The sequence below is a fragment of the Chrysochloris asiatica genome, unplaced genomic scaffold, assembly GCF_000296735.1.
Source record: "Chrysochloris asiatica unplaced genomic scaffold, ChrAsi1.0 scaffold00104, whole genome shotgun sequence".
Classification (NCBI taxonomy): Eukaryota; Metazoa; Chordata; class Mammalia; order Afrosoricida; family Chrysochloridae; genus Chrysochloris; species Chrysochloris asiatica.
The window spans coordinates 2,619,033-2,641,123 of NW_006408622.1; the positions used below are offsets into that span (position 1 = coordinate 2,619,033).

General features: G+C 47.7%; 1 protein-coding gene across 1 annotated transcript; it reads left to right on the plus strand.

Moving 5' to 3' along the window:
• Positions 1-1,821: 1,821 nt before the first annotated feature.
• CCNE1 (cyclin E1) lies at positions 1,822-9,316 on the plus strand. Its single transcript, XM_006867384.1, has 12 exons — positions 1,822-1,835; positions 1,935-2,055; positions 2,268-2,336; positions 5,336-5,412; positions 5,542-5,604; positions 5,704-5,839; positions 7,224-7,370; positions 7,999-8,094; positions 8,305-8,439; positions 8,541-8,652; positions 8,746-8,903; positions 9,194-9,316. The coding sequence occupies exons 1-12, from the start codon at positions 1,822-1,824 to the stop codon at positions 9,314-9,316; spliced, it is 1,251 nt and encodes a 416-aa protein (XP_006867446.1).
• Positions 9,317-22,091: the final 12,775 nt, after the last annotated feature.

The window sequence follows — 22,091 nt, forward strand, 5'->3', positions numbered from 1 at the left end:
AGGCACTGAGACAAGAGGTACTTCTGTGGGGAGAGGTGCTCTTTAGATTATGTGATCACTGTGAAGACCCTCCAAAACCCCTTGGGGGAATGAGTAGCACACTGGTCCAGATGAGGGGAAAACAAATTCAGATGCCCCGAGGTGAGAAAGGGCAGAGGACTGAAGAGGTCTAAGAGGTAAGAAGGGGGCAGTTCATGTGGGGCACTGTCGGCCTGAGTGGGGAGTGTGGATTTGATCCTAAGGCTGATGGTATCCAGGGTGTGAAGGCCTGCTGGTACCCAGGGAAGGTCTTGTGGGGGAGGGTCCTCATGGAGGGTCACCAGGAGGGTGCTGGCTTATTAGGTGAATGAGTAAGTTTATAGACATTTGGATGGATGAGGCAGTGCACATTGCCACGGCAAACAGCAGGTACACAGGAGGCCCTAGACCCGCGGCCATAAGTCCTGGTTCTAGGGCTGGCGACCACGCGCTGTGACCTTGGACACGTCCCCGCCCTGCACCCAGGGCCCGGAACCCTGCCTGCGTCTCAGGGCGGGGAGGACGTGCCTGGAAAGACTGTGCGCGCGCACGGCCGGCAGACGATCGGACGGCAGGCCCTCCAGAACCAACCCTCTCCTGCATCCGCTCATCCAGGCCCTCAGACGGGCCCGAGCCCTTCTTATTCGCAGTGTTTACATACTACCCACGACGGCCACGCGGCTGCCAGCCGCTCTGATGCCACGTGGTCCTGCCTGTGGAGTTCCACTACCTGCCCCTCCGCGGCACTCGCGCCAACATCTCCCGCGTTCATCCCGCACGCGACCCGAGCTCAGGCCCCGCCCCTGCGCGGTCCCGCGGCCCGCCCGCGGAGTAGCTGCTACTCAGGCCCCGCCCCCTCCATCCCGCGCCCCGGCCCTCCGGCGGCGCGCAGACCCTGTCACTTAGCCCCGCCCCGGAGAGGTCCCGCCCTTCGCCCCGCCCCTGGAGGTACCAGGACGCCTCTGCTGGCTGGCTTGGTGGCGGAGGCCGTCCTGAGGGCGGTGGCTGGGCGGGCCTGTCCCCGCTAGCAGCCGCTCAGGGGCTCTGGACAGGGGCGGGGCGGAGGCTGGCGGGAGGGCGCGAGGGCGGGCCGGGGGCCGGTTCCGCGCGCTGGGATTTTTAAATGTCCCGCTCGAAGCCGGGCGCAGGAGCAGCCGCCTCGGCATCCAGAGCGGTGTAGGGGGAGGCGCGGATCCCGCCACCACCGTCGCGCGTTCGCCCGCCTCCCGGCTTCCCGTTCGCCGCCCGCCGCCTGCCGCCTGCCTCGGCTCGTGCTCGCCTGTCCGCCCCAGAGACGGCTTCGGGTAAGGGCGCCGCTGTGGGCTGCCAGAACCCGGACGACAGGCGAGAACTCCCAGAGCTCCCAGGCCCCGTCGGGCCGGACCGGGCCTTACCAGGGGTGGGGCGGAAGCGGGGTCTCCACGTCCCGGGAGGCGTCTGCGCGGGGTCCCCCGGGGAGGGTGGCTCGGAGACACGGTGAGGGAGAGGTGCTGAAGGGAGACTAAGGCAGCTCAGATTCCGAGGGAGGCAATATGCTGGCGAGGGTCTCGGGGTCGTCCGAGCTCCGCTGACCCCTGGTTCGAATCCAGGTTCGCGGGCTGTTGGCGGCGCTGCGGGTGACAGGCCACCCCGGGCCCATCGGCCATTTTCCCGGCCGGCCCAGGAGGCTCCCGCGGCCGCCACCGCCCGCGCGGGAGGGGGAGGGGTGCCCGGGCGGGCGGCCCGGGTCCCTCGGGCCCCCTCCCCCCCTCACCCGCGTCGTGTCCTTCCCCAGGCCTGTGGTCGGAGCTCACACCCTGCACCATGCCGAAGGAGAGGTGAGTGGCCTGGCCGCTGCGGGGGGTGGGGGAGGGGCAGGGGAGGGGGCGAGTTTGGGGGGACCTCACCCCTGTCTTGGTACTACCCGGGCTGTGCAGAGATGCGATGGAAGGAGACATGGGGAAGGAAGAAGGCTGCAGCGGTAGTAGCAGCAGCAGCAGCAGCAGCAGCAGCGATTTCTCTGCTCGCTCCAGGAAAAGGAAGGCGAATGTGGCCGTGGTGAGTACAAAGGAGACAGGTGGGGGAGGGACCCCCCAACTTACCTGGCTACCAGACTAGCCTCTGCCCTCAGACTTGTCAAAAGGGGCTTTGTCGGGGGTGCCTTTGGCAGAAATGGTGCTCAGAACCTAATCAATTTCTTGTTTTCTCTGTGTGTGTTTGTCTTTGACCTGTTCGGTGTGTTTCTATGTGGGGGGGAATGTTTATGGTAGTTTTTGCAGGATCCAGATGAAGAAATGGCCAAAACTGAGAAGACTGTGAAAAGCCAGTCGGACAATCAGGTATATGTGCTTACTTGGTGGGCTCTCTCTCTTTACTGTCAAATGGGATTTATAGTCTCTTGCCTGCTGCTGAAGGTCTTTTCTCTTAGGACACATGGTCCAAATAGTTGAGCAGTGTACCGCCAGTAGGCCGTACACTTCTGCCAGCCTTGGGATTCCAGGAAGGTGGTGTGCTGCTGACTAGCAAACCGCCTTTGAGATTATGGATATATGCTAGCTGGAGGAACCAGAGTGAACCTCTAGTAATTTAATCCTTCCCTCGCCCCCACCCAAAGGTGCCTTTGGAAGAAAGACCTGGTTATTTGCTTCTGAAAGGTCACCCCTTATAAACGCCCTGCAACACATCGGGTTGTAATGAGTGAGAACCGACTCCATAGCATCTGGCTTGGTTTTTTTAAATTCCTTTTTCCCTTGTCCCCATGAAGAAACTGAGGCCTAGTTAAGGAATAAAGTAACTCAGCATTGTGTGCACTCAAGGGGCAGTCAGGCCTACAACCTTGTCTCTTTAAGACTCAGGGAGGACACAGCTTTGGGGGTATATTGGGTGATGGCTACTTGTGTGTGTTTGTAAGCAATGACTTAGCTTAAAAATCTTAGCTTAAAAATCTTCCTGCCGCCCCGCCCCCACCCCCTCCCCCTACTTGGAGCAGGTGTGGAACCCTCCCCTCTTCCTGGTCCTGGAATTTCGTCCAGCCCATCCAGTAGTTACCTGCTGTGATCAGGGCTCCTCTGGCCTCAGTGTTGTAGAACATATTGTGTAATGATGTGTATGTCTCAACACATTTTCCATGGACGAGTGCATTTTTCTTGTCCCTCCTTTAAATAGTTTCTGCCAAAATTCCTGTATGCAGGCTTCTATCACTATAATATCTCCAGTTCCCTGCAGAAAAAGCTGACATTATCTCTCTACCTCCAGAAATGGCTGAGGCTATAGTTAGGACTCAACTAGGGGGAGCAGTCTCTCTTCAAACTAGCTGGTCAGGCCTTCTATCACTGATAAAAGTTGGGCAGGAGTAGTTTATAAACTGAGTGCCATGGTCCCTACTGGGTTAGGACAATGAGTAAACAGTAGCCATGGCAGCTGGGTCTAGAGTGAGGGTCTTCAAAGTTGATAGGCCACATTGTCCTCAACAGTAGTTCTTGCTGCATGTAAAACCTTAGTATGAAAACGTTTCTGGGGAGGATCCATGGAGTAGGGAACTTGGGATTGGAGATTTCTTTCTCCATTAAAAGAAATACTTGACTTCAGGAAAGGGATTGGACAACATATCCTAAATTCATTCATGCCCTGAAAAAGACAAAACTTCTAATGAAGCAAGTTGATTTTGCAACTATTGTAAGACAAATCCCTCCTTATAAAATTCACAATGATTTTCCTAGCTGTGTTTCAAGTGGAAAAGAAAATTTTAACAGAAGATAAAGCAAAGTGTTGGTGTTTTTTGAATACATTCTGATCTCAAGGATAACCTGAGCAAGTCCTAGGATGCCGTAGGCTTGACCCTGTCCCTGGGCGGTGGAACGTTGATGCTGTGATAAGCGAGTAGCCATATGATTCCCCACTGGAAGGCATTTTCAAGGTTGCGAAAGACTTAACGAGAATAGGTTTCTGTGTGTAGAGTAGATAGCTGGAAATGTATCCATCTGTTTTGGAATGGTGTCCTTGTCTACTGCTCACTGAAAAGTTGGCAGTTCAAACCCACCAGGCAGTTTTGTGGGAGAAAGGTCTAGCAATCGGCTCCCATAAAAATCCAGCCAGGAAAACCCGATGGGGCAGTTCCATGCCACAGCACCTGACATCTAAAATTCATTAAACAGATATACCTGTTTTGTTTAATTTTTTTACATGTGACCCAACATGAGTTTCGGAGCCGAATCTGGGAGTTTGTCAATTCTTATTAGAAAATAATTTTGTGTGAGGTGGTTTTCTCTTTAGCTGTGACCTAGGGAATCAGGGATGATTAGGAATAATCACAGTTGGACTCTTGCTCTCCCATTATTTCTTAAACTCAGGCCGATCTTCCTTCCTTTGAAACTTGGTGTACATGCAAGTTAAGGACTCAGACTTTTCTCTTTGGCTTCATCTTTAAAAGGCCAGCATTGGGAACCAGTTGCTTACTTGTGGTTAACTGCTACCAGTTTATCTCCAAAGGCCTGCTGCTGTCTGCTGTGCCAGACATCTGGCTGTGGAGGGTGGCACCCAGCTTCTGGCTTCAACACTAGGAGTCAGTCTTCTTGAAGGAAGAGCAAAATGAACTTACAGTAGTTGTAGTGGGGTCCTTTGAATCAAGGAAATGCTGTCAGCTCCTGATACTGGAACTGGGAGAGAGGAGCTTGCCCTTTCACACCACTGTTGGCAGGAGCTGTGCTAGATGATCTGCATGCCCGCTTCTCTGCACAGTGAGTGGAGAGGTGCTTTATGGGACTGAAGGTGTTCTGTTAAAAAAAAAAGCCAAAAATGCAAACTTCCACGGGGTTTCCATTACTGGCAAGACTGTTACCTGTGGAGGCTCCAACACAAATCATTGTTGAATCATTTTGAAAATCGAACATAGACTTCTTACAATATGAAGTCCCATAGAGGAACCCAAAAAGAAAAATTTCCAAATCGTGAAATGACCTGAGTCTTTTCTAAATATTAATTTGAATGAAACTTAAGTATCCAAGAACTGTAAAAGAAAAGCATATTGAGTTGGAGTCGCCTTTACAGTAGTAGGTTTGGTTTTAATAAGGATGGCAATCTGTTGATTTTTTTCTATCTTGCACTTTTAAGACATTTTAGAAGATTAGTTGCACTTGATAAAAAACGAAATCTTTGAATTCTGAGCAAATAATCCCTCGGTAGGGTTGTCCCTGGTGGTGCAAATCATTAAGCTACTACTTGAAAGGTTGATGGTTCAAACTTAATGTTTTTAAAATACCAGCTGATCTGCAAATCAGCGAATGTGAAAATAACCAGTATACATCCAACCCCACGACCAAGATGTTTTTTCCTTTCACAGACTTGGGACAATAATGCAGTGTGTGAAAACCCCTGCACCCAGATCCCCATACCTGACAAAGAGGGGGATGAGGAGATGAAAGAGGAGGAGGAGGAGGAGGTGAAAAAGGAGGAGGAGGAGGTGAAAAAGGAGGAGGAGGTGAAAAAGGAGGAGGAGGAGGAGATGGCAGACTCAAGTTCTACCCAGGAACCTCCTCAGGACTTCACCTCTCCTGGATCCACACTGGCTAGAGTCATGACACCTAGAGCCATCCCGCTGCCAGTGCTGAAGTAAGTGTGTGCCAACTGCGTGCCTGGTTGCTCTTCCCCAGGCTTTCACTTGCTCCTCATCTGTGTGGAGACTTTCTGACACTTGTCTGTATTTCATAGCTGGGCCAATAGAGAGGAGGTTTGGAAAGTCATGTTAAGCAAAGAAATGACCTACGTGAGGGACAAGCACTTTCTACTGCGTCACCCCCTTCTGCAGCCGAAAATGCGAGCCATTCTTCTGGACTGGCTGATGGAGGTGAGCTGAGTCTGTCTGCTAACTGGAAGCAATGACCATTTCTACAATCCTCTACACTATTATGATCTCTGTGTGTTTCATTCCACTGACAGATTCTAAAAAGAATTTTCTAAAGTCGTTTTATGCCCTAGATCATTTTGTTGTTTGGTTCCATTGAGTCATTTCCAACTGAGAGTTGACATATTTTTTCATCAGTTTATATTGTAAAGGTTATATTTCCCAATGTATTATAAATATTGATAATTGCTTCTTGCTAATTAAATTCTATTAAGTGTACCCAGTGGAGTGCAAATACCAGCTGTTTGGTAGCCAGGGTCATACATTTTAAGAATATATGAACAAATGTATCTTTAACAGCCAGAAATCTTATATCATTCCTTTATACTCCTTGAATTCCATTCCCCTTAATCTATAGAATTATATCTAACAATACGAGGGTAAATCAGAAAGAATTGCTATCAGGGTTCTAGTTCATCCCTGTGGGTTTATTTTTAGTAGAATGTGCCTCACCCATGTCTATGATCCATACATGAGTACAGACAAGATCTCAATCATATACTTGTCTTAGTCTTCTTTGGGTGCCTTCAAAAACGCTCCAGTCAAAACAGTGGCTGCCAAGGGGATCTGTGGGCCAGTTACATTCAAGGCACAGAGGTCAACTGAGAAGGTTATGGCAGTTGTTTTTTGCCCACCATAGTCCCAGCCTGTATTAGATAACTCTTTGTGCCCTTTGGAACTTCCATCATTTCTTGAAGTGTTAGCTGTAATACATCTGAACCTCTTAGGCTTAGATTCATTCTCACAAGAAGACTTCAAGATTCCTTGCTACATAATGCCAATGATGGCCATTATGTTTTGAATGAATGTTCTTAAAGGCAATCAAAAAAGGTCGTATGGGGAGGGTAAAAAAGAATGGTTACCTTTATGTCTTTAATGGGACAGATCTAGAGCCCACAATTCACAGACATGCTTGTCTGAAGTGACGTTATGTTCCTCACCTCTGCACCCCTCTGAGAAGTCTCTTGTGATATAGTCTTTAAATGTGTGTTCCCGCTTTAAAACTCTTACTAAAACTGCCCAGTAATGAGGGAATGCGTGAATTTTTAGAATCAGTTGTGAAGAGCGAGGCCATTTGGTCTGATAGAATTCGTAACTTCTTTCTCCATGAAGTCACCACCTTTGGACGAGTCTTCTTTCTCTAGTCCTGTGAACGTTTATTCTTACTATTCTAGGAAGCACAGCTTTTCATTGTGCAAGTGCTCAGGGACAAACAAGGTGACCATCCTTTGGGAAAAGCAAAGTTGTTTCACTTGCCCCTCCCCCAAACTCATAACAAGCCTCCCCCCACCAACTGCTCTAAATTGGACTCAATGCATTTTTTCAGGTCTGTGAAGTGTATAAACTTCACAGGGAGACATTTTACTTGGCACAAGATTTCTTTGACCGCTATATGGCAACACAAGAGAATGTTGTGAAAACGCTCCTGCAGCTTATTGGGATTTCATGTTTGTTTATCGCTGCCAAACTTGAGGTAAGTCATTTAGAAACTGTTTTGTATGTAGCACATGCTGTTTCTGGACTTCTGCTGAGATTAGGGAAAGAGATTGACTATTTTGTCTGTGGCATATATCCTAATTTTCTCTAATTTTAGGTTGTTTAAAGTTGACACCTGCAAAAAAAAGGCTAGAAACTAACCAAGAAGAGGGAGAATTAGTGAATGTGCGTGTAAAATGCTTAGGTTAGGTAGCTAATTAAAGCAAAATGTTAACTGAGCTTTTTAATGCGGATATTACTTAGAATAAGGGACTTCATGTTGTGGAAACTTACATTTTTTCAGGCAATGTTAGTTGATTTAAAAGGATTCAAATTTTGGTGTGGTTGTACATGTTGGTAAAGCCATTGAAAAGATGAAATTTTAAAAAATATTCCAGATGAGTAAATGAAACAAAGTTCATGTGTTCTTTGTTGTTTTTTGGTGGGTTGGGGGTTTTCTTTTACAGTGAATACATGTTCTACTCTGGAATGGCTTCTGTACGTAGTCCATCCGTATGCCCTCTTCCCTTTCTTTCTGTGCCAGGGCACAAAGAAATGAATTTTAGATAAGTTCCAACTATTAGGGATTCACTTTTTGCTACTGGTGTCTTTTTCTTTCCTCCTAGGAAATCTATCCTCCAAAGCTGCACCAGTTTGCTTATGTTACAGATGGGGCTTGTTCAGGGAGTGACATTCTTAACATGGAATTAGTCATTATGAAGGTAGGTTACAAGTTGATTTTTCCGTCCTTTTTAAGTACGTGCATAATATCTTCTCCCTATTAACTGTGAGGTTCTTGGTGTTCTCCAGCTGGACACATTGTGGCTCAGAACCTGGGCTGTTCTTTGAACTCTGCTAGAGGCCAGAGAGAATGCTCCCTTTGGGAGCAGAATATCTTCCTTTTCCCCTCTCTTTTCTCTGTTTTCCTTTAGGCTTTGAAGTGGCATTTAAGTCCCCTGACTGTTGTGTCCTGGCTGAACGTATACATGCAAGTCGCATACCTGAATGACTTTTCTGAGGTGCTGTTGCCTCAGTACCCCCAGGAAATCTTCGTACAGATCGCAGAGGTGAGTGGCTTCATTTCCTCTGGGCTGCCTGCCCTACCACTAGGTGACCACTCTAGAAGGGAGGTGTGCTGACAGTTTCTTTGTTCTTTTCTTTCCCACAGCTGTTAGATCTCTGTTCCCTGGATTATGACTCCTTGGAATTCTCCTACGGTGTTCTTGCTGCTTCTGCCATGTATCATTTCTCGTCATCTGAATTGATGCAAAAGGTTTCAGGTACATTGCCTTTCCAATGAGGTCACAAGGAGTATAAACGTCAAACACCTTGTCACCTTCAGAATGAGAATAAAAATTCTGTTTTCATTGCAGGATATGAGTGGTGTGATATTGAGAAGTGTGTTAAGTGGATGGTTCCGTTTGCCATGGTGATAAGGGAGACCGGAAGTTCCAAGCTGAAGTACTTCCGGGGGATCCCTCTTGAAGAGACACACCATGTTCAGACCCACATAAACAGCCTGGATTTGCTGGTCAGTACTGTTGCTTGTGTCAGTCGATCCTTTTCCCAGACAGATTTGTAAGCATGTTTTTAAATAGCCTCTCCACTTTCCTGATTCTCTAACAAAAGCTTAATTCTTTGAATTTTGTCAAAAATTCTGGTCAACAGCTACTGCTGCTTCTAAGTACTGTGAAGACCAGGCAGTTTAGGGGATTCTCTTCACTATTTGTTCTTTTGGTTGTTTCATAGGAAAAACCCAGTTAAATTAAGCCCAAAAGATACTGCTTACTTTTAACATTTCTCCCTTTTTATTATCAACAGGAGAAAGTCCAAGGAAAGAAAGCCTTGTTGTCTGATCAAAATAGGATTTCTCCTCTGCCCACTGGGGTACTCACCCCTCCTCAGAGCAGCAAGAAGCAGAGCAACGAGCAGGAACCAATGTAATCCCACCTGCATTCTACCCCAAAGACAGGGGTGTTGGGAGCGCCTGCTCCTTTTTTCTTCTGTCTGCTACAGCAGAGGTGCACGCTAGCTTTTCCAGATACATAAATGGAAGAGTATGTCTCTTCCTCTACAGAGGGTTTTCTGTTAATGGCATTGGGACAGGGAGAAGTGGGCTTTATTGAATACTTTGATTTTTTTTTTTTTTTGAAATTAATGGGTCAAGTACACCAGCCACCTCCAGAACACGCATGAGTGCTCCAGATGCTGCTAAGGAGGGTGATACTTGACTTGATTGACAGTCACACAGATAACAAAGGCTCCACGTGGCGGCATGCCACTGTTCTGGTGGTCTCCCTAGGGGTTCAAGCTGCGGCCTGTTCATGGCACAGGTGCTTGTGAGCACTGATTTAGAGCCCACAACCAACTGTACCAGAGGCCCGCTCCTCACACAAGCAGTTGACAATATACAATGCCTTTTATGAACTATTTGTGCTGCTATGTATCCGTTTTTAAATAAAGGTAATATTGTCTTCGAGACAGCCGGTTTTATAAGCTGTGCCTAATAATTTAAGTTAGAAGTCAAATTTCACTGTGGCAATATCAAGCTCTCCTTTTTGACTTGATCTTCTTAAAGCTCAAGTCTTCCAAGCAAATACATTTAAAAGAAATCTTTTGAAATGACCCTTATGTGCAATCTTGCCTGCCTCCTGAGGGCCCCTTGAGCTCTTAACCTAAAGAATAAGTGAATTTTTGTTTGAAGAACCTGAAACATAGTAGCCTAAAACTATACTTTTAAGAGGAAAACACAAGTAGAATTCTGAGTTGTTCAGTGCCATGTCGTTCATGACCATTGCTGGAATCACCAAGTGCCTTGCTCTATGGGAAAGGTTGGTGTGCACTCTGAGACCCAGTGTGTGAAGAAGCCCAGATCAGATTTTGTGGAACCACCCTTACAGCGGCAGCCTGTCACTGGCTGGTGTCTCACTTCCTCACAATTCTTTTGCATGGGTGGGTGCAAACGAGGGAGGACAAATGAGCAAATAAATGAGATTATTTTTTGTTTGCTATTTTACCTCATCTTATAAAAGTCTGTCTTTGAAATAAAGTCATTTTTAATCTGTACTGTATATAATGTTGAAGAGAAACCCTACTATTTTGACATTGTGATTTTAAATTTCTGGAAATTTTTAATACATTTTTTCCTAATAAATGAATTATAAATCAGCATAGAATGGTATTTGGTCAAATGGTGTTTTATGTGCCAAGTCAGTTGTGACTCAACACATCAGAACAGAACACTGTCCGGTCCTGCGCCAACTTCACCATCATGCTTGAGTCCATTGCTGCTGCCACTGTACCATCCATCCCATTGGTTGGGGAGGGGGTCTTGTCCTTTTTCACCGACCCTACACTAGCTTAGGTATGTCCTTCTCCAGGGACTGTTCCCTCCTGACGACACAATTTTTTGTCTCAGGCAGAGATGTTCTTGCCTTACAAAGCCCATGCTTGTTTGTTTAAGTGTAGTTCGGTGAAAGTTTACAGAGCAAATTCATTTGCCATTCAGTAATCCGCACACCTTGTGTTTCCTGACACTGGTCACAATCCCTCAGTGCAGCAGCACTCCTCCATTTCTTCCCTGGGTCTTCTTCCTGACCTCTGAGCTCTGTTCTTGGCCAGATACCCTAATTGTCCTATGTAGTTGATTGGACAGAGATGCCCATCCCCGGTATTATAGGACTCAATTGCTTGGATGAAAGTTGATTCCAGGGGTGGGTTCAGCTCCAAACCTGGAAAATGTCCAAGGGCCACAGTCTTGGAGTTTCCCTCAGTCAATAGATTTCATGAGTAAGCTTTTTTGTGTGTGTATGAGTTTTCCACATTTTCCTTCTACTTTATCCAGGACCTTCTATTGTGATCCTGATAGAGTGGTTAGTAGTGATAGCTGTCTCGGGGTAGTGGAGACTACAGTTTGGGTGGTCTGTTAGTCCTTTGGACTAAACATTTCCTAGAAACAAAAAATTTTCTTCACGCTTCTTTGTTCCAGACAGACAGAGACTTCTTAGATGGCTGCTTGCATCTTTTAAGACGCCAGTCCCTCCTCACCAAAGTAGGCTGTAAAAAATGTCTTTGTGGGCTATGGTAGGCCAATTGGCCTAGGTATCCCAAAATTTATGATCCTAAGTCCCTAAACCCAGTGACTTGTTCCCTCAAACTTACGGCTGAGTTTTCAGGACTTTGCCCCCTTGTTCTACAATATCCTTGGATATATTAGGGGGCTTCAGAAAGTTTCTTGAAAACTGGAATGTTGCCATGAACTTTTTGAAACCCTCCTGTATTTATGGTACAAATACATACATTTATGTATACATATTCTCTGCCAAACCTATATATAATTGTGTGTGTACTCCCATTTGCCTTCCCACATCTGTTCAGCTTGTGTGTCAACTTATGAATCAGTGATTTTTAAATGGCGATCATCTATAAGTGATTTGGCAAACTCCTAAAGATGGTTAATTTACATTTGGCATTTTTATGTAAAAATATGGTACCAAAAATGTTTGTTTTCTAAGTTTTATGAAAAGTTGGAGATCTTGACACATCTGAGGTAAGGTAACACCTGTTTGAAAGTACATTTGAGGTAAATAGTGTGGCAAACCATCATGTTGCAAAGAATATTACTGAATATGCTGAAAACAAAGTTCCTTACATTTTAGTTGTAGAAATGCTACCTTTCTGGCAATCAGGATTTTAAAAATGGTAGCATTGCCACAGGTCATCCATGCTAATAAAAGGTAAATTCCAGGATGGATAAGTGAAATCCATAATCCCTATAGTTCTGCCTTAAATGCTACGAGTAAGTAAGAATCAGATTTTGCCACTTAGGGGCAGATCCTGTTTGCTAGGAATCAACACATGTTAAACTTTGGGTCCTTACTAGTTGAATCTATGCACCCATTTTTTGTTCTGCAATGTAGCTTAAACCAACTGAGACTTGACGATACCACAGTAGACCTCAGCAGTAAAAATGGCAGCTGGAGGTCAACCTGAGGTACAGATGCCTCAGCAGAACCAGAGCAGGGAGGTGATGAGGGGCTCCTAGACAACTTCCTGTGTTAGAGACTGCGCAGCGGTTCCTGAGAACTTCCTGTCCCTCCTGGACTGAGGATGGTGGAACACTGTCCTACTCTCGCTCCGGGACTAGACCTGACCACTGGTCCTCAGGTGATGGTGTTGAAGGTGTTCCAATGCCGTTTCTCCTGTGGGGAACAAGGGCAGCTTACTGGTTCAGGGAGACACTTTCACACCACGTGGATAAATAACTGATTGCATTTTTGAGGGCAGTAAAGTGATGTGGAACCCTCTAAACATTGGGAGCACAGTGGGTGATGTACTTCCATCTTCGAACTCAGACACAAGGGGACCGGAGCTTACTGAGGCAAAAATCGACTTTAGCTTAGAGCAGGGGTGGAAAGAGAAATCAAATCTGATAATGTCTAGTCATATTTACCCAACCGTGCATTTTCCTACCACATGTTCAACATTTTGAAATTCAAATCACATTTATACCTTGGACATTGTTAGAAGACTATTTTTATCCCTGCTGTAATCATCTAATTTGCTGATTACAGGTCTCAAATTGCCACAGAGAACTCAATTTTTGAAAGAATTGTCCTGTTTGATCAAATATGTTATTCAAGCAATGCAGTCATTTGTTCCACAAGGTTACCTGCCAGGCAAAGTTAACCAGGAGTAATGGCATTAGAAGCCTATACTTAAAATCAAGTATTAGCTAATCTGCCTGTGACAATGGAGTCTTAAATATAATTTGCTGCAGATACTTCAGTTCCTGCACCGGCAGACGATTGCATTTTGTATTCAATGAGCATAGATTTTTCCAACCTCTTCCCATTTCCAAATTTAACTCCCGAAGACTCGACTGTGCTCAGTTGACAGGCTTCTCAGACAGGAGAGCACTGCTGTCCTCTGTTGAATGAACACTCCCCACTTTGAAGTCATGGTCCACATCAATGCCAACTCCTCTTGTTTTGCACTAATGTTGGCTTCCCTTGGATTAATGTGCAAAGTACCCGCCACCCCCCTGAATCAAGCACTTCCAGGTGTTGGAGACAAAGGTTCTTAGGGTGTGATAATGTGAGGGTCAGGTAAACAGCAGAATGCCATGAGGTCCACATGCATACAAAACCCAAACCTGTTGTCATAGAGTCAATTCGGACTCATGGTGACCCCGTGTATTACAGAGAATGGCTCCATGGGCTTTTCTTGGCTGAACTCTTCACGGAAGCAGGTTGTTGGGCTTTTCTTCTGTGGTGCCGCTGGATGGGTTTGAACCAGTGACCATATGTGTCACCTGTAGTGAGGTCTCTGGGAGCACAGAAAAGGAGCAGCTCTGCTTGAGAGGTAAGACCTGGAACCTCCCAGCAGCCAGCACTCACAGGTGGCAGGAGGAAGATGAGGCAGGAGAGGCAACACACGGCGATGTCATGAGGGGCTTTTGCACATCACCTTGCAAATGGACTTGTTTTTCCCAGCAGCAGGTAGAGCAAAGTGTGCACAGAGCCTGGTTGGAGGCAGAGGCTGAGGAAACAAGGCTGGAATTCTGTCTTTTCATGCCACATGGAATTACTACCATGCAGTGTGTGGGGAACAAGAAGGGAAGCGACAGGGACATCCATAAAAAGGAGCTGCATCACGCATTTCCCATCGGGCATGCCTGAGAGCCCAGGGCCCTCCTTAGACCACCGCAGTGATTTCAGACCCTACCATCCACACCTGCTCAGACCTCCCTCCTGTAGGACACTGTCCTGCCTTGGCCACACAGATGCCATTTCTTCTCTGGACTCTGAGGCAGGCAGCTACATGGGCACCTGATGCTGTCACTTCCGTGTGGGCACAATGCTTTGTGGCCCCAAGTCCAGTGTTCCTCAGCTGTGAAATGGGATGCTCACAATAGGATCTGGCCCACAGATTTGGGGTGTGTGTGTAAAATGGTTAACACAGTGCTGGGCACACAGTAGCTTCCACAATTGATTCAAACTCAGAAATGACTGTGAGGATGGCTCAGGACCGGGCAATGCTTCATTCTGTCACACACAGGCAGCTGTGAAGAGGGACAGATTCAATGGCACTGAACAGCATTAAGAATTGCTACGACCATTGCTGATCTTGTTACTGCTCTCATATTGGCTGTCCTGTAAGGAGCTGAGAACTGAGTCGACTGTGCTGAGGGTAGGGCAGCCTCTTAGAGCAGTGGGGGCTGCCAGGCTTCCTGGCAGCTTGGCCTGACCCTGGCCCTAGCCTGGCCCAGAGGCCTCTCTCAGTGTCCGGCCCCATCTCTCGTCCCAGCCTAGGCAGCCATCTTAAAAGTGTCACCTCTATCTGCCATCCTCTTCCTCACTTCCCACTCTCTGGTCAGACCTCTCTAGAAGGACTTCTAGTCTCAGCAAGGCTACCATGTGGAATATCACTGTTGACCCTGTCTCCCTTCCCTTGACTTCTGTGTCCTATCTTCTCTGAAGGAGTCACGGGTGTACTCCCGCCACCACTGCCCCCAGCATTCTGCTCTCAGGGTGTCCCCTGTTGATACATGTAAGATTGGGCTCACTCGTTTTTCATTACAGCAGCGTTGCTTTGTGTGAATGTAACACCATTTATTGGTTCCCTCGCCTCGTGGGCTACAAGCTGCTTTCCAGTTTTTTCACCATTATAAACGACGTAGCAATCGACATCTTGTGCACATGTGTGCCACGTGTGTGAATTCCTCTAGGGCACATTCTTAGACGTGGGATTGTCATGTCAAAGGGCACATGCCTTTGCAGCTTTACTAGATGTGGTCAGCTACCTGCCAAACGATGCCAATTTATCCTCCCAGCCAGGAAGTGTGAGAATTCCTGCGCTCCACATCTGTTTCAGCACTTGGCAGTGCCAGACTTTTCTTCCCATTAAAATGGCTATTATTGAACTTTACTAGGTTTTCTCTGTTATGAAAATAGAGATAAATCAGTACATTACACACAAGGACAACATCCAAAGTAAAAATTCTCCAGGATGGCCACTCTTAACAGTTTTGGTGCTAAGACAATGCATATTGTTCCAGAATTTTTCCTGTGTACCCACTATCATACAGATCAATGAAAATTGGCCATTTTTGTACAGGTTCTTTGCCTCAGTGGTCATCCTGAGACCATACACATTCACTTCCTGTTTGCTTTTTCAGTGATGGACTGCCTGTCTATTTCATTGCCTAGTAGAGGCTTGGCCCATAATGGTGATCGTGGTGGTAGTGTGCCGGGGAGTCGGTTCCGACTCATAGCAACCCTGTATAGGGTTTCTGAGGCTGTAAATCTTTATGGGAGCAGAAAGCTTCATCTTTCTCCCACAGAACACCTGGTAGTTTTGAACTGCTGACCTTGAAGTGAGCAGCCCGACTCATAACCACTATGCTAACAGAGCTCCTTCGGCACATAACAGGAGCTCATTAACTATTTGCTCTAGGAATGAATGGGTGGGTGCACACATTCTTACATATATAGACACTTCCATTAATTTTCTTACTTTATCACACCCAACATAAAATATATAATATTTTCTAGGAGTCTTGGTGTGGCGCTGTGGGTTAATGCGTTAGATTGCAAAGCTGTTTGAACTGCAAGGTCGGTGAATCAAGCTCACCAGCTGCTCCTCGGAAACCCTATACAGGGTGGCTATGGGTCGGAATCGACTGGATGGCACTTGACAACAACAAACTTGGCACTGTGGATTAATGCGCTGGAACACAAAGTTGGTCTGAACCGCAAGATCAGCAGTTCAAGTTCACCAGCCACTCCTCGGAAACCCTATACAGGGTCGCTATGGGTCGGAACCAACTCCACGACACTGAACAACAACATCTCCTAGTTAAGGATCCCTGATGGTGTAGTGGGTTAAGAGTTGGGCTGCTTATTGACAGCAGTTTGAACCCACCAGCCACTCCGTGGGAGAAAGATGAGGCAGTCTGCTTCTGAGAAGGTGTGCAGCCTGAGAACCCCTGAAGGCAGTTCTACTCCCTTCTACAGGGCTGCTATGGGCTGGGCTTAACTCAGCGGCAGGGGGTGGGTTATCTTCTACTTACAAGAGACCAGAAGTAAGATGGGAATGAAGGGTATTATTCCTGGCATGGCGCTGTAGGATCAGCACTGCACTGCTAACCACAAGGTCGGCAGTTTCAATGCACCAGCTGCTCCTTGGAAACCCTACAGTGTTGCTATGAATTGAAACTGACTCTGCAGCACTTAACAGTCACAAAAAGTATGACTGAATCAAGTCCTTGTCCCAATGCTAGCGTTTTTCTGAGCACAGTATCCACAGATCACTGAGCTCTAATCCTGCAAGGGGGCATGAGCCCCAAGGTCAATGCTTCCACAGACACACAGACAAATGCGACAGACAAACCCATTCCCCCAGCCTGAGGACAGCTGTAATGATCTAGCATCCCTGAGATATCATCCTTTTTCAAAAGAAAAGAAACCCCAAAGTCAACATATTCCAGCAGTGGTCATAGCCAGTGCTGTCCAGCAGGCTGTGTCCAGTTGTGTCTTGTTATGGACAAGCCAGGAACCTTCAATCTGAGGAAGACAATGACTTGGTCTAAAGCACTTTCCCTGAGGTTCTCAGTCCTTCACCTCGATTGTAGGCTATGCTCAAGTCCTGAGGCTGTCCCTGCTAACGCAGACATTCTCTGTTCCTTGTTCCCTTGTGGGCAGGGCACATGCTCTACACTGGACCCAGTCCCTTCCACTCCCTACTGGAACCCGGCGTCCATGTCTCAAGGACCATTGCAGCTACCTTCAGGGATGTACTGCAGATCTCCTTGAGATGCGCAATGTTGCTCATACCTGGGACTCTATCAAAAGTGAGAAAACCATCTAGATCTAGAAGGGAGCATTTGGAAAGGAAAGTGGCAGAGAACCCATTTCTCCCGGAACTTGCAGACTACTGGAACGTGCTTGGTGTTCACTATAGTCTCTGCTCTTTTTCCCTGCTGGGCTCCCAGAGATAGTGACTTTGACATGCCTAGATTTTCAGGGAGAGTCCTGGCTATCACCCCACAGTCTGTGGGCTTAAACTCATCATTTACCTACTATGGGCCTGTTTTCTGCACCAGTGTGGTCCCAAGTTCTGCCAGCAGCTCTGGCTGGAGGCCAAGGAGGCAACGGGCTCCTAGCTGAGTTCTCTGCATTTGTCAGGGGCTGGGACTAGCCTTTCAGGTGTCAAGAGTTACTTTCTGTTTCTCTTGAGCTGTGTCTTCCAGGTGGCCATGAAAGACTAGTGTGAGGGTGTCTGTAGGTTTGCAGCTTCACATCAGGGAACCTCCTGCTTTCTTTAAGGCAAAGGAAGTTCCGGTTTCTCTAGAGGTCGGCTGGGTAGGGTGGTGACCAGGCATGTGACTGGACACCTGCCAGGGGCACACAGAAGTCCCACCTGCCTGTGGTCGTCCTGGTGATCCACTGATGCTCAGCGTCCTACATGCTCAGTCCAGGGTGACCTCTGACACTCAGCCCAGTGAGAGATGGGGTAGATGCACCCCTTGGACTGCTTACAAGAGCCTTTCCAACGAACAGTCCCCTCACTCGATGACTGGTGCTCCCAGGAGAGGGGTCTCACATGGGCTGGACCTTGGCCTGGCTCAGAAGCCTCTGCCTCTGGTGGCTTTGTTTGTCCTTGAATAGCATCTGTACTGCATGTCTGGGAAAACTTCCCCAGTCCTGCTTCTGGGAAGCTGGCGACAAGGCACCAGCAGGTAAGCTACTGCGGATGGAGATGAGCTCAGTTCCCGGAAAGGTTTTTCAGCACTGTTCACTTTCGCCAAGTCCAGGGCAGCTGAAAAGGCCACCTCCTTCGTGGCTGCAATAGAAGCAACTTCAATGGGGATTCAGGGTAGCACAAAAGGCGGGCGGGGTGGGTTTTATTAATTGTATTTCTTTTATCCTCCTAACAATGGCACGGCAGTAATCTACACTGAATGTGCCCAATTGATGCTAATGATTTCATCCTTTTGTTTCTGTTTAAAAGAAAGAAAAAGGTCTGTCTGCCCTAGCTAGTCAGCCCCAGCACGAGCCGAGCCGGGATCCCAGCAGAGTTCTGGGAGCCCTCAGCTAGGCCCCTGGCTTCGGGGGTTTTGAGCCTGGGGTCTCTTCAGTAAAACCAGTAGCAGTCCTGCCTGGCTGTCCCTGCTCCCTGTGTCTCTGGCCACTGGCCCCAGCCCCCCTGCATTCTGACATGGGTGCTGCAGGCTGTTTTAGAGCAGTACTAAGGGGAATGGCAGGCAAGGGGTGTGTGTGGCTTTGTGTGTGTATTTGAGGCTGAGAGAGTTAGGGTTTTGTGTCGGGCTGGGCCAAGATTCTCAGTGGTTTAGCAGTTCCCATGCAGTAATACCTCCCTGAGGAGGTGTGATATGATGTAATCACCCCCATGATGTGATCTGATGCGATCAGCCCTGATCTGATATTATAAATTCTCACATCTATGATGTTAATGATGCCAGATGTAATCTACAGGAGATATGAAAGAGACCATTAAAGAGTGAGCCGGAGTGGAGTGCATCCTCTGGACCTGGGGTCTCCTAGCCCTGTGAAGCTCCTAGATCCCGGGAAAGGCTGATATCAAGACAGATGGAGATCTCCACAGAATGGTGGGTCTGCACATGCTGAAAGGAGACAGGGCCTTCTCTCCAGGGCTGGTGCGCAGAATTCAGACATCCAGCCTCCTGAACTGGGAGAGAGTACATTTCTGTTTGTGAAAGCCTCCACCCACTCATGGTATCTCTGTTACAGCAGCTCAAGAGAACTAAGACAGAGGATACTGGTGTGGTACCACAGGACAAGCACTGGTAACTACTAGGAGGCAAGGTCAGTTGTTCAAACCCACCGGCCACTCCTTGGAAACCCTCTAAGGGGTCGCTATGTGTCTGAACCAACATGACAGTACTGAACAACAACAAAATAACTCAGACAGGGTAGTGTTCCGAGCTGAGGGCCCCTCTTAAGCCAAAACCCAAATCCACTGCCTTCAAGTCTATTACAACTCAGAGAGGTCCTACACAGGGTTTCTGAGACTCTAAACCTTTATGGGAGGGGCAGCCTCCGCTCTTTCCCATGGCGTGGATGGTGGGTGTCACCCCTCCACCTGCCTACCTTGTGGTTAGCAGCCCAATGCCTAGCTCACAGCATCCCTCTTCGTGTACCTCAAGTCAGATTCTTCATCTGTTTGTTTTGGGAAGAGAGAGAAAAAAAATAAGAGTTTAGATAAGCAGCCAATGGAAATGAAAAATTTTTGGCTTCTGATACACTTGGTATTTTCAGGTACTATGGAATTTACACAAAATGTATCATAATTGTGTCAATAAACAGTCTCCGTACTTTGATGCTTTTTCTGTGTGCACCCTTTCTTACACAAACCATGTTAAAATATAACACAAATACTCAAAAAGTGAAAAACCTCAGCCTTCTCCCCACAATCCCCGTCTAGTATCATTAGATTTGATTATATGGCAGACATTAGTCAATGGTGTGTATATGGGGGGGAGGGCATGGTAGGGAATGAAAGAGTCACTCTCATTTCTGTTGCCACCCTGTGCCCCAGGAAAGATACTGAGGAGTTCCCACGTAGTTACCACATTGTTATGTGTGCCGATCCTCCTCTCCTGTTCCTCCCTGGTGCCATCCTGCACATCTGGCCATACACATTGTCTTCTGCTGCACAGAGACCGAAAAAATGGACACACTTTACACATTCATCAGCATGTCATGGGTAGGTTGGGATATAAGCTGCCGACAACTGTTAAAATGAGGACCCCATCCAAAAGGCTTCCCCAAACGTCTGAGAAAGAGCATTTCCTCCTCCCTGTCCCTCATCTCAGGTTAGCCCTACCTTCCCCAGGTGCCTCTGGTTCATGGGAAGTTCCTAGAGAGGTTCCACTGGGCCACCTCCTCCTACCACTCAGACAAGACAGTACCAGAATAGTCATGGAGCAGGACTTGAGGATGACCTACATTTGCAAGCAGAGACCAATCCCGAGTCTGGGTCTGTCATTGCCTTTGGAGATTTAACTTAAACAATGTTTATTGGGGTGCAGTTAAGTTCTTGGCTACTAACTAAAAGGTTGGTGGTTCAAACTCACCCAGAGGCACCTGGGAAAAGAGCTGATAGTCTGCTTCCGAAGGTCATAGTCTTGAAAACTTTGCTCTGCATACATGGGGTCACCATGGGTCAGAATCAACTTGACACCAACTGGTTTGGAGGGGTTTGAGCCTGCCAAGCTCCACCTTCTGGCACTGCCAGCCACCCTCCCCATTTTCTACCCTCCAGATTGCTTCCTTCCAGGCAGTGGGGACTGATGTGCAGTTAGTGGTTCCCTTCCTAGGACCCTTGCTGGATCATCGAGAAGAACCATTGTCGAAGGGCTATATGCACCACCATACAAGTCAGCTGCACAAAGCGCTGCTATAAACATGCCAGCACTGCCACCCCAGCTCCTGGAGAATCTCGCAGCATGACAGCCGGTAAAGTAAGCCCCCATTTAAATTTCAGCTACAAATTCCAGTTTTTTCTAGACAATCTCAAACCTGCACAGATGGCCCCTGACACCAAAAAGTAAAAATAACAAAGCTTGTGATTTCAGGCCTCCCTCATCTCTGGGCAGATGTTCTGGCTGCGCTTTTGGGAGGCGCACAGTCTGCACCCAGCAGCTACCTCTCCTCCTGTGTGTTCACACTCACCGCTTCTGGTTTGCTGGCGGGGAGCACTGTGTACTTCTGCAAGTGCCTGCACTGCAAAGGGACAGGGGATCTAGAGGGTGGACCCAAATGAAAACCTACCCTCTCCTGCCACCCAGGACTGACCACATAGCACTGTGGGGTCTCTAGGCACAGGACTGACCACATAGCACTGTGGGGTCAGCAGGAAGTGGGGGGAAGGGTCTGCCATGCTAATGGCCAGTACACACCAAGAGCAGGTGGCAGGGCTCCCGAGTATAACCCCAAAACCTAAGCTTGGAGTCCTGGTGTGGTGCTGTAGGATAAGCACTGGACTCCTAATCATAAGATGGGCAGTTTGAACCCACCAGCTGCTGCTTGGAAGCCTGAACCAACTCATCAGCACTCTTCAACAACAAACCTAAGCCCCTGAATTCTTTCTGTCCATGTTTGCTGAGTGCCTCAATGCCAGCTCCATGCTGGGGATATAGCTGTGGATAATACAGACCCTCCTATTTCCTCCCAGAGGGCACACTACAAAGGTCATCTGTGGGGCTGAGTGACCACAGAGTCGCTGGTCAGGAATGAGGCCAAGGTGGCAGGAGCCGTGGAGGCCAGGGCCAGGGTCAGCACTGTGGCCTAGAGCCCTCAGGTTTCACCCTTCTAATCTGGAAACGATGACCACAGTCCTTTGCCCCAATAGAGGGTCAGGGGAGATAAAGATGTTCAGCTGTAAATTAAATACAACTCAAACTGCCAGGAGAGAGAGAAAAAAAAAAGGCATTTATGGCTCATATGTTTGACCCATCCTGGTGCAGTGGATTAGGCATTGGGCTAACTGCAAGGTCAGCCGTTCAAACCCATCTGCTGCTCTTTGGGGCAAAAAAAATAAGGCTGTCTGCTCGTGTAAAGATTTAGTCTTAAAAACCCGAAGGAGCAGTTCTACTCCCTTCTAAAGTGTCAGTAGCAGTTGGAACTAACGGATGGCCGTATTTCCGTCTGACTAGTCCAGGGGTGTATGGGGC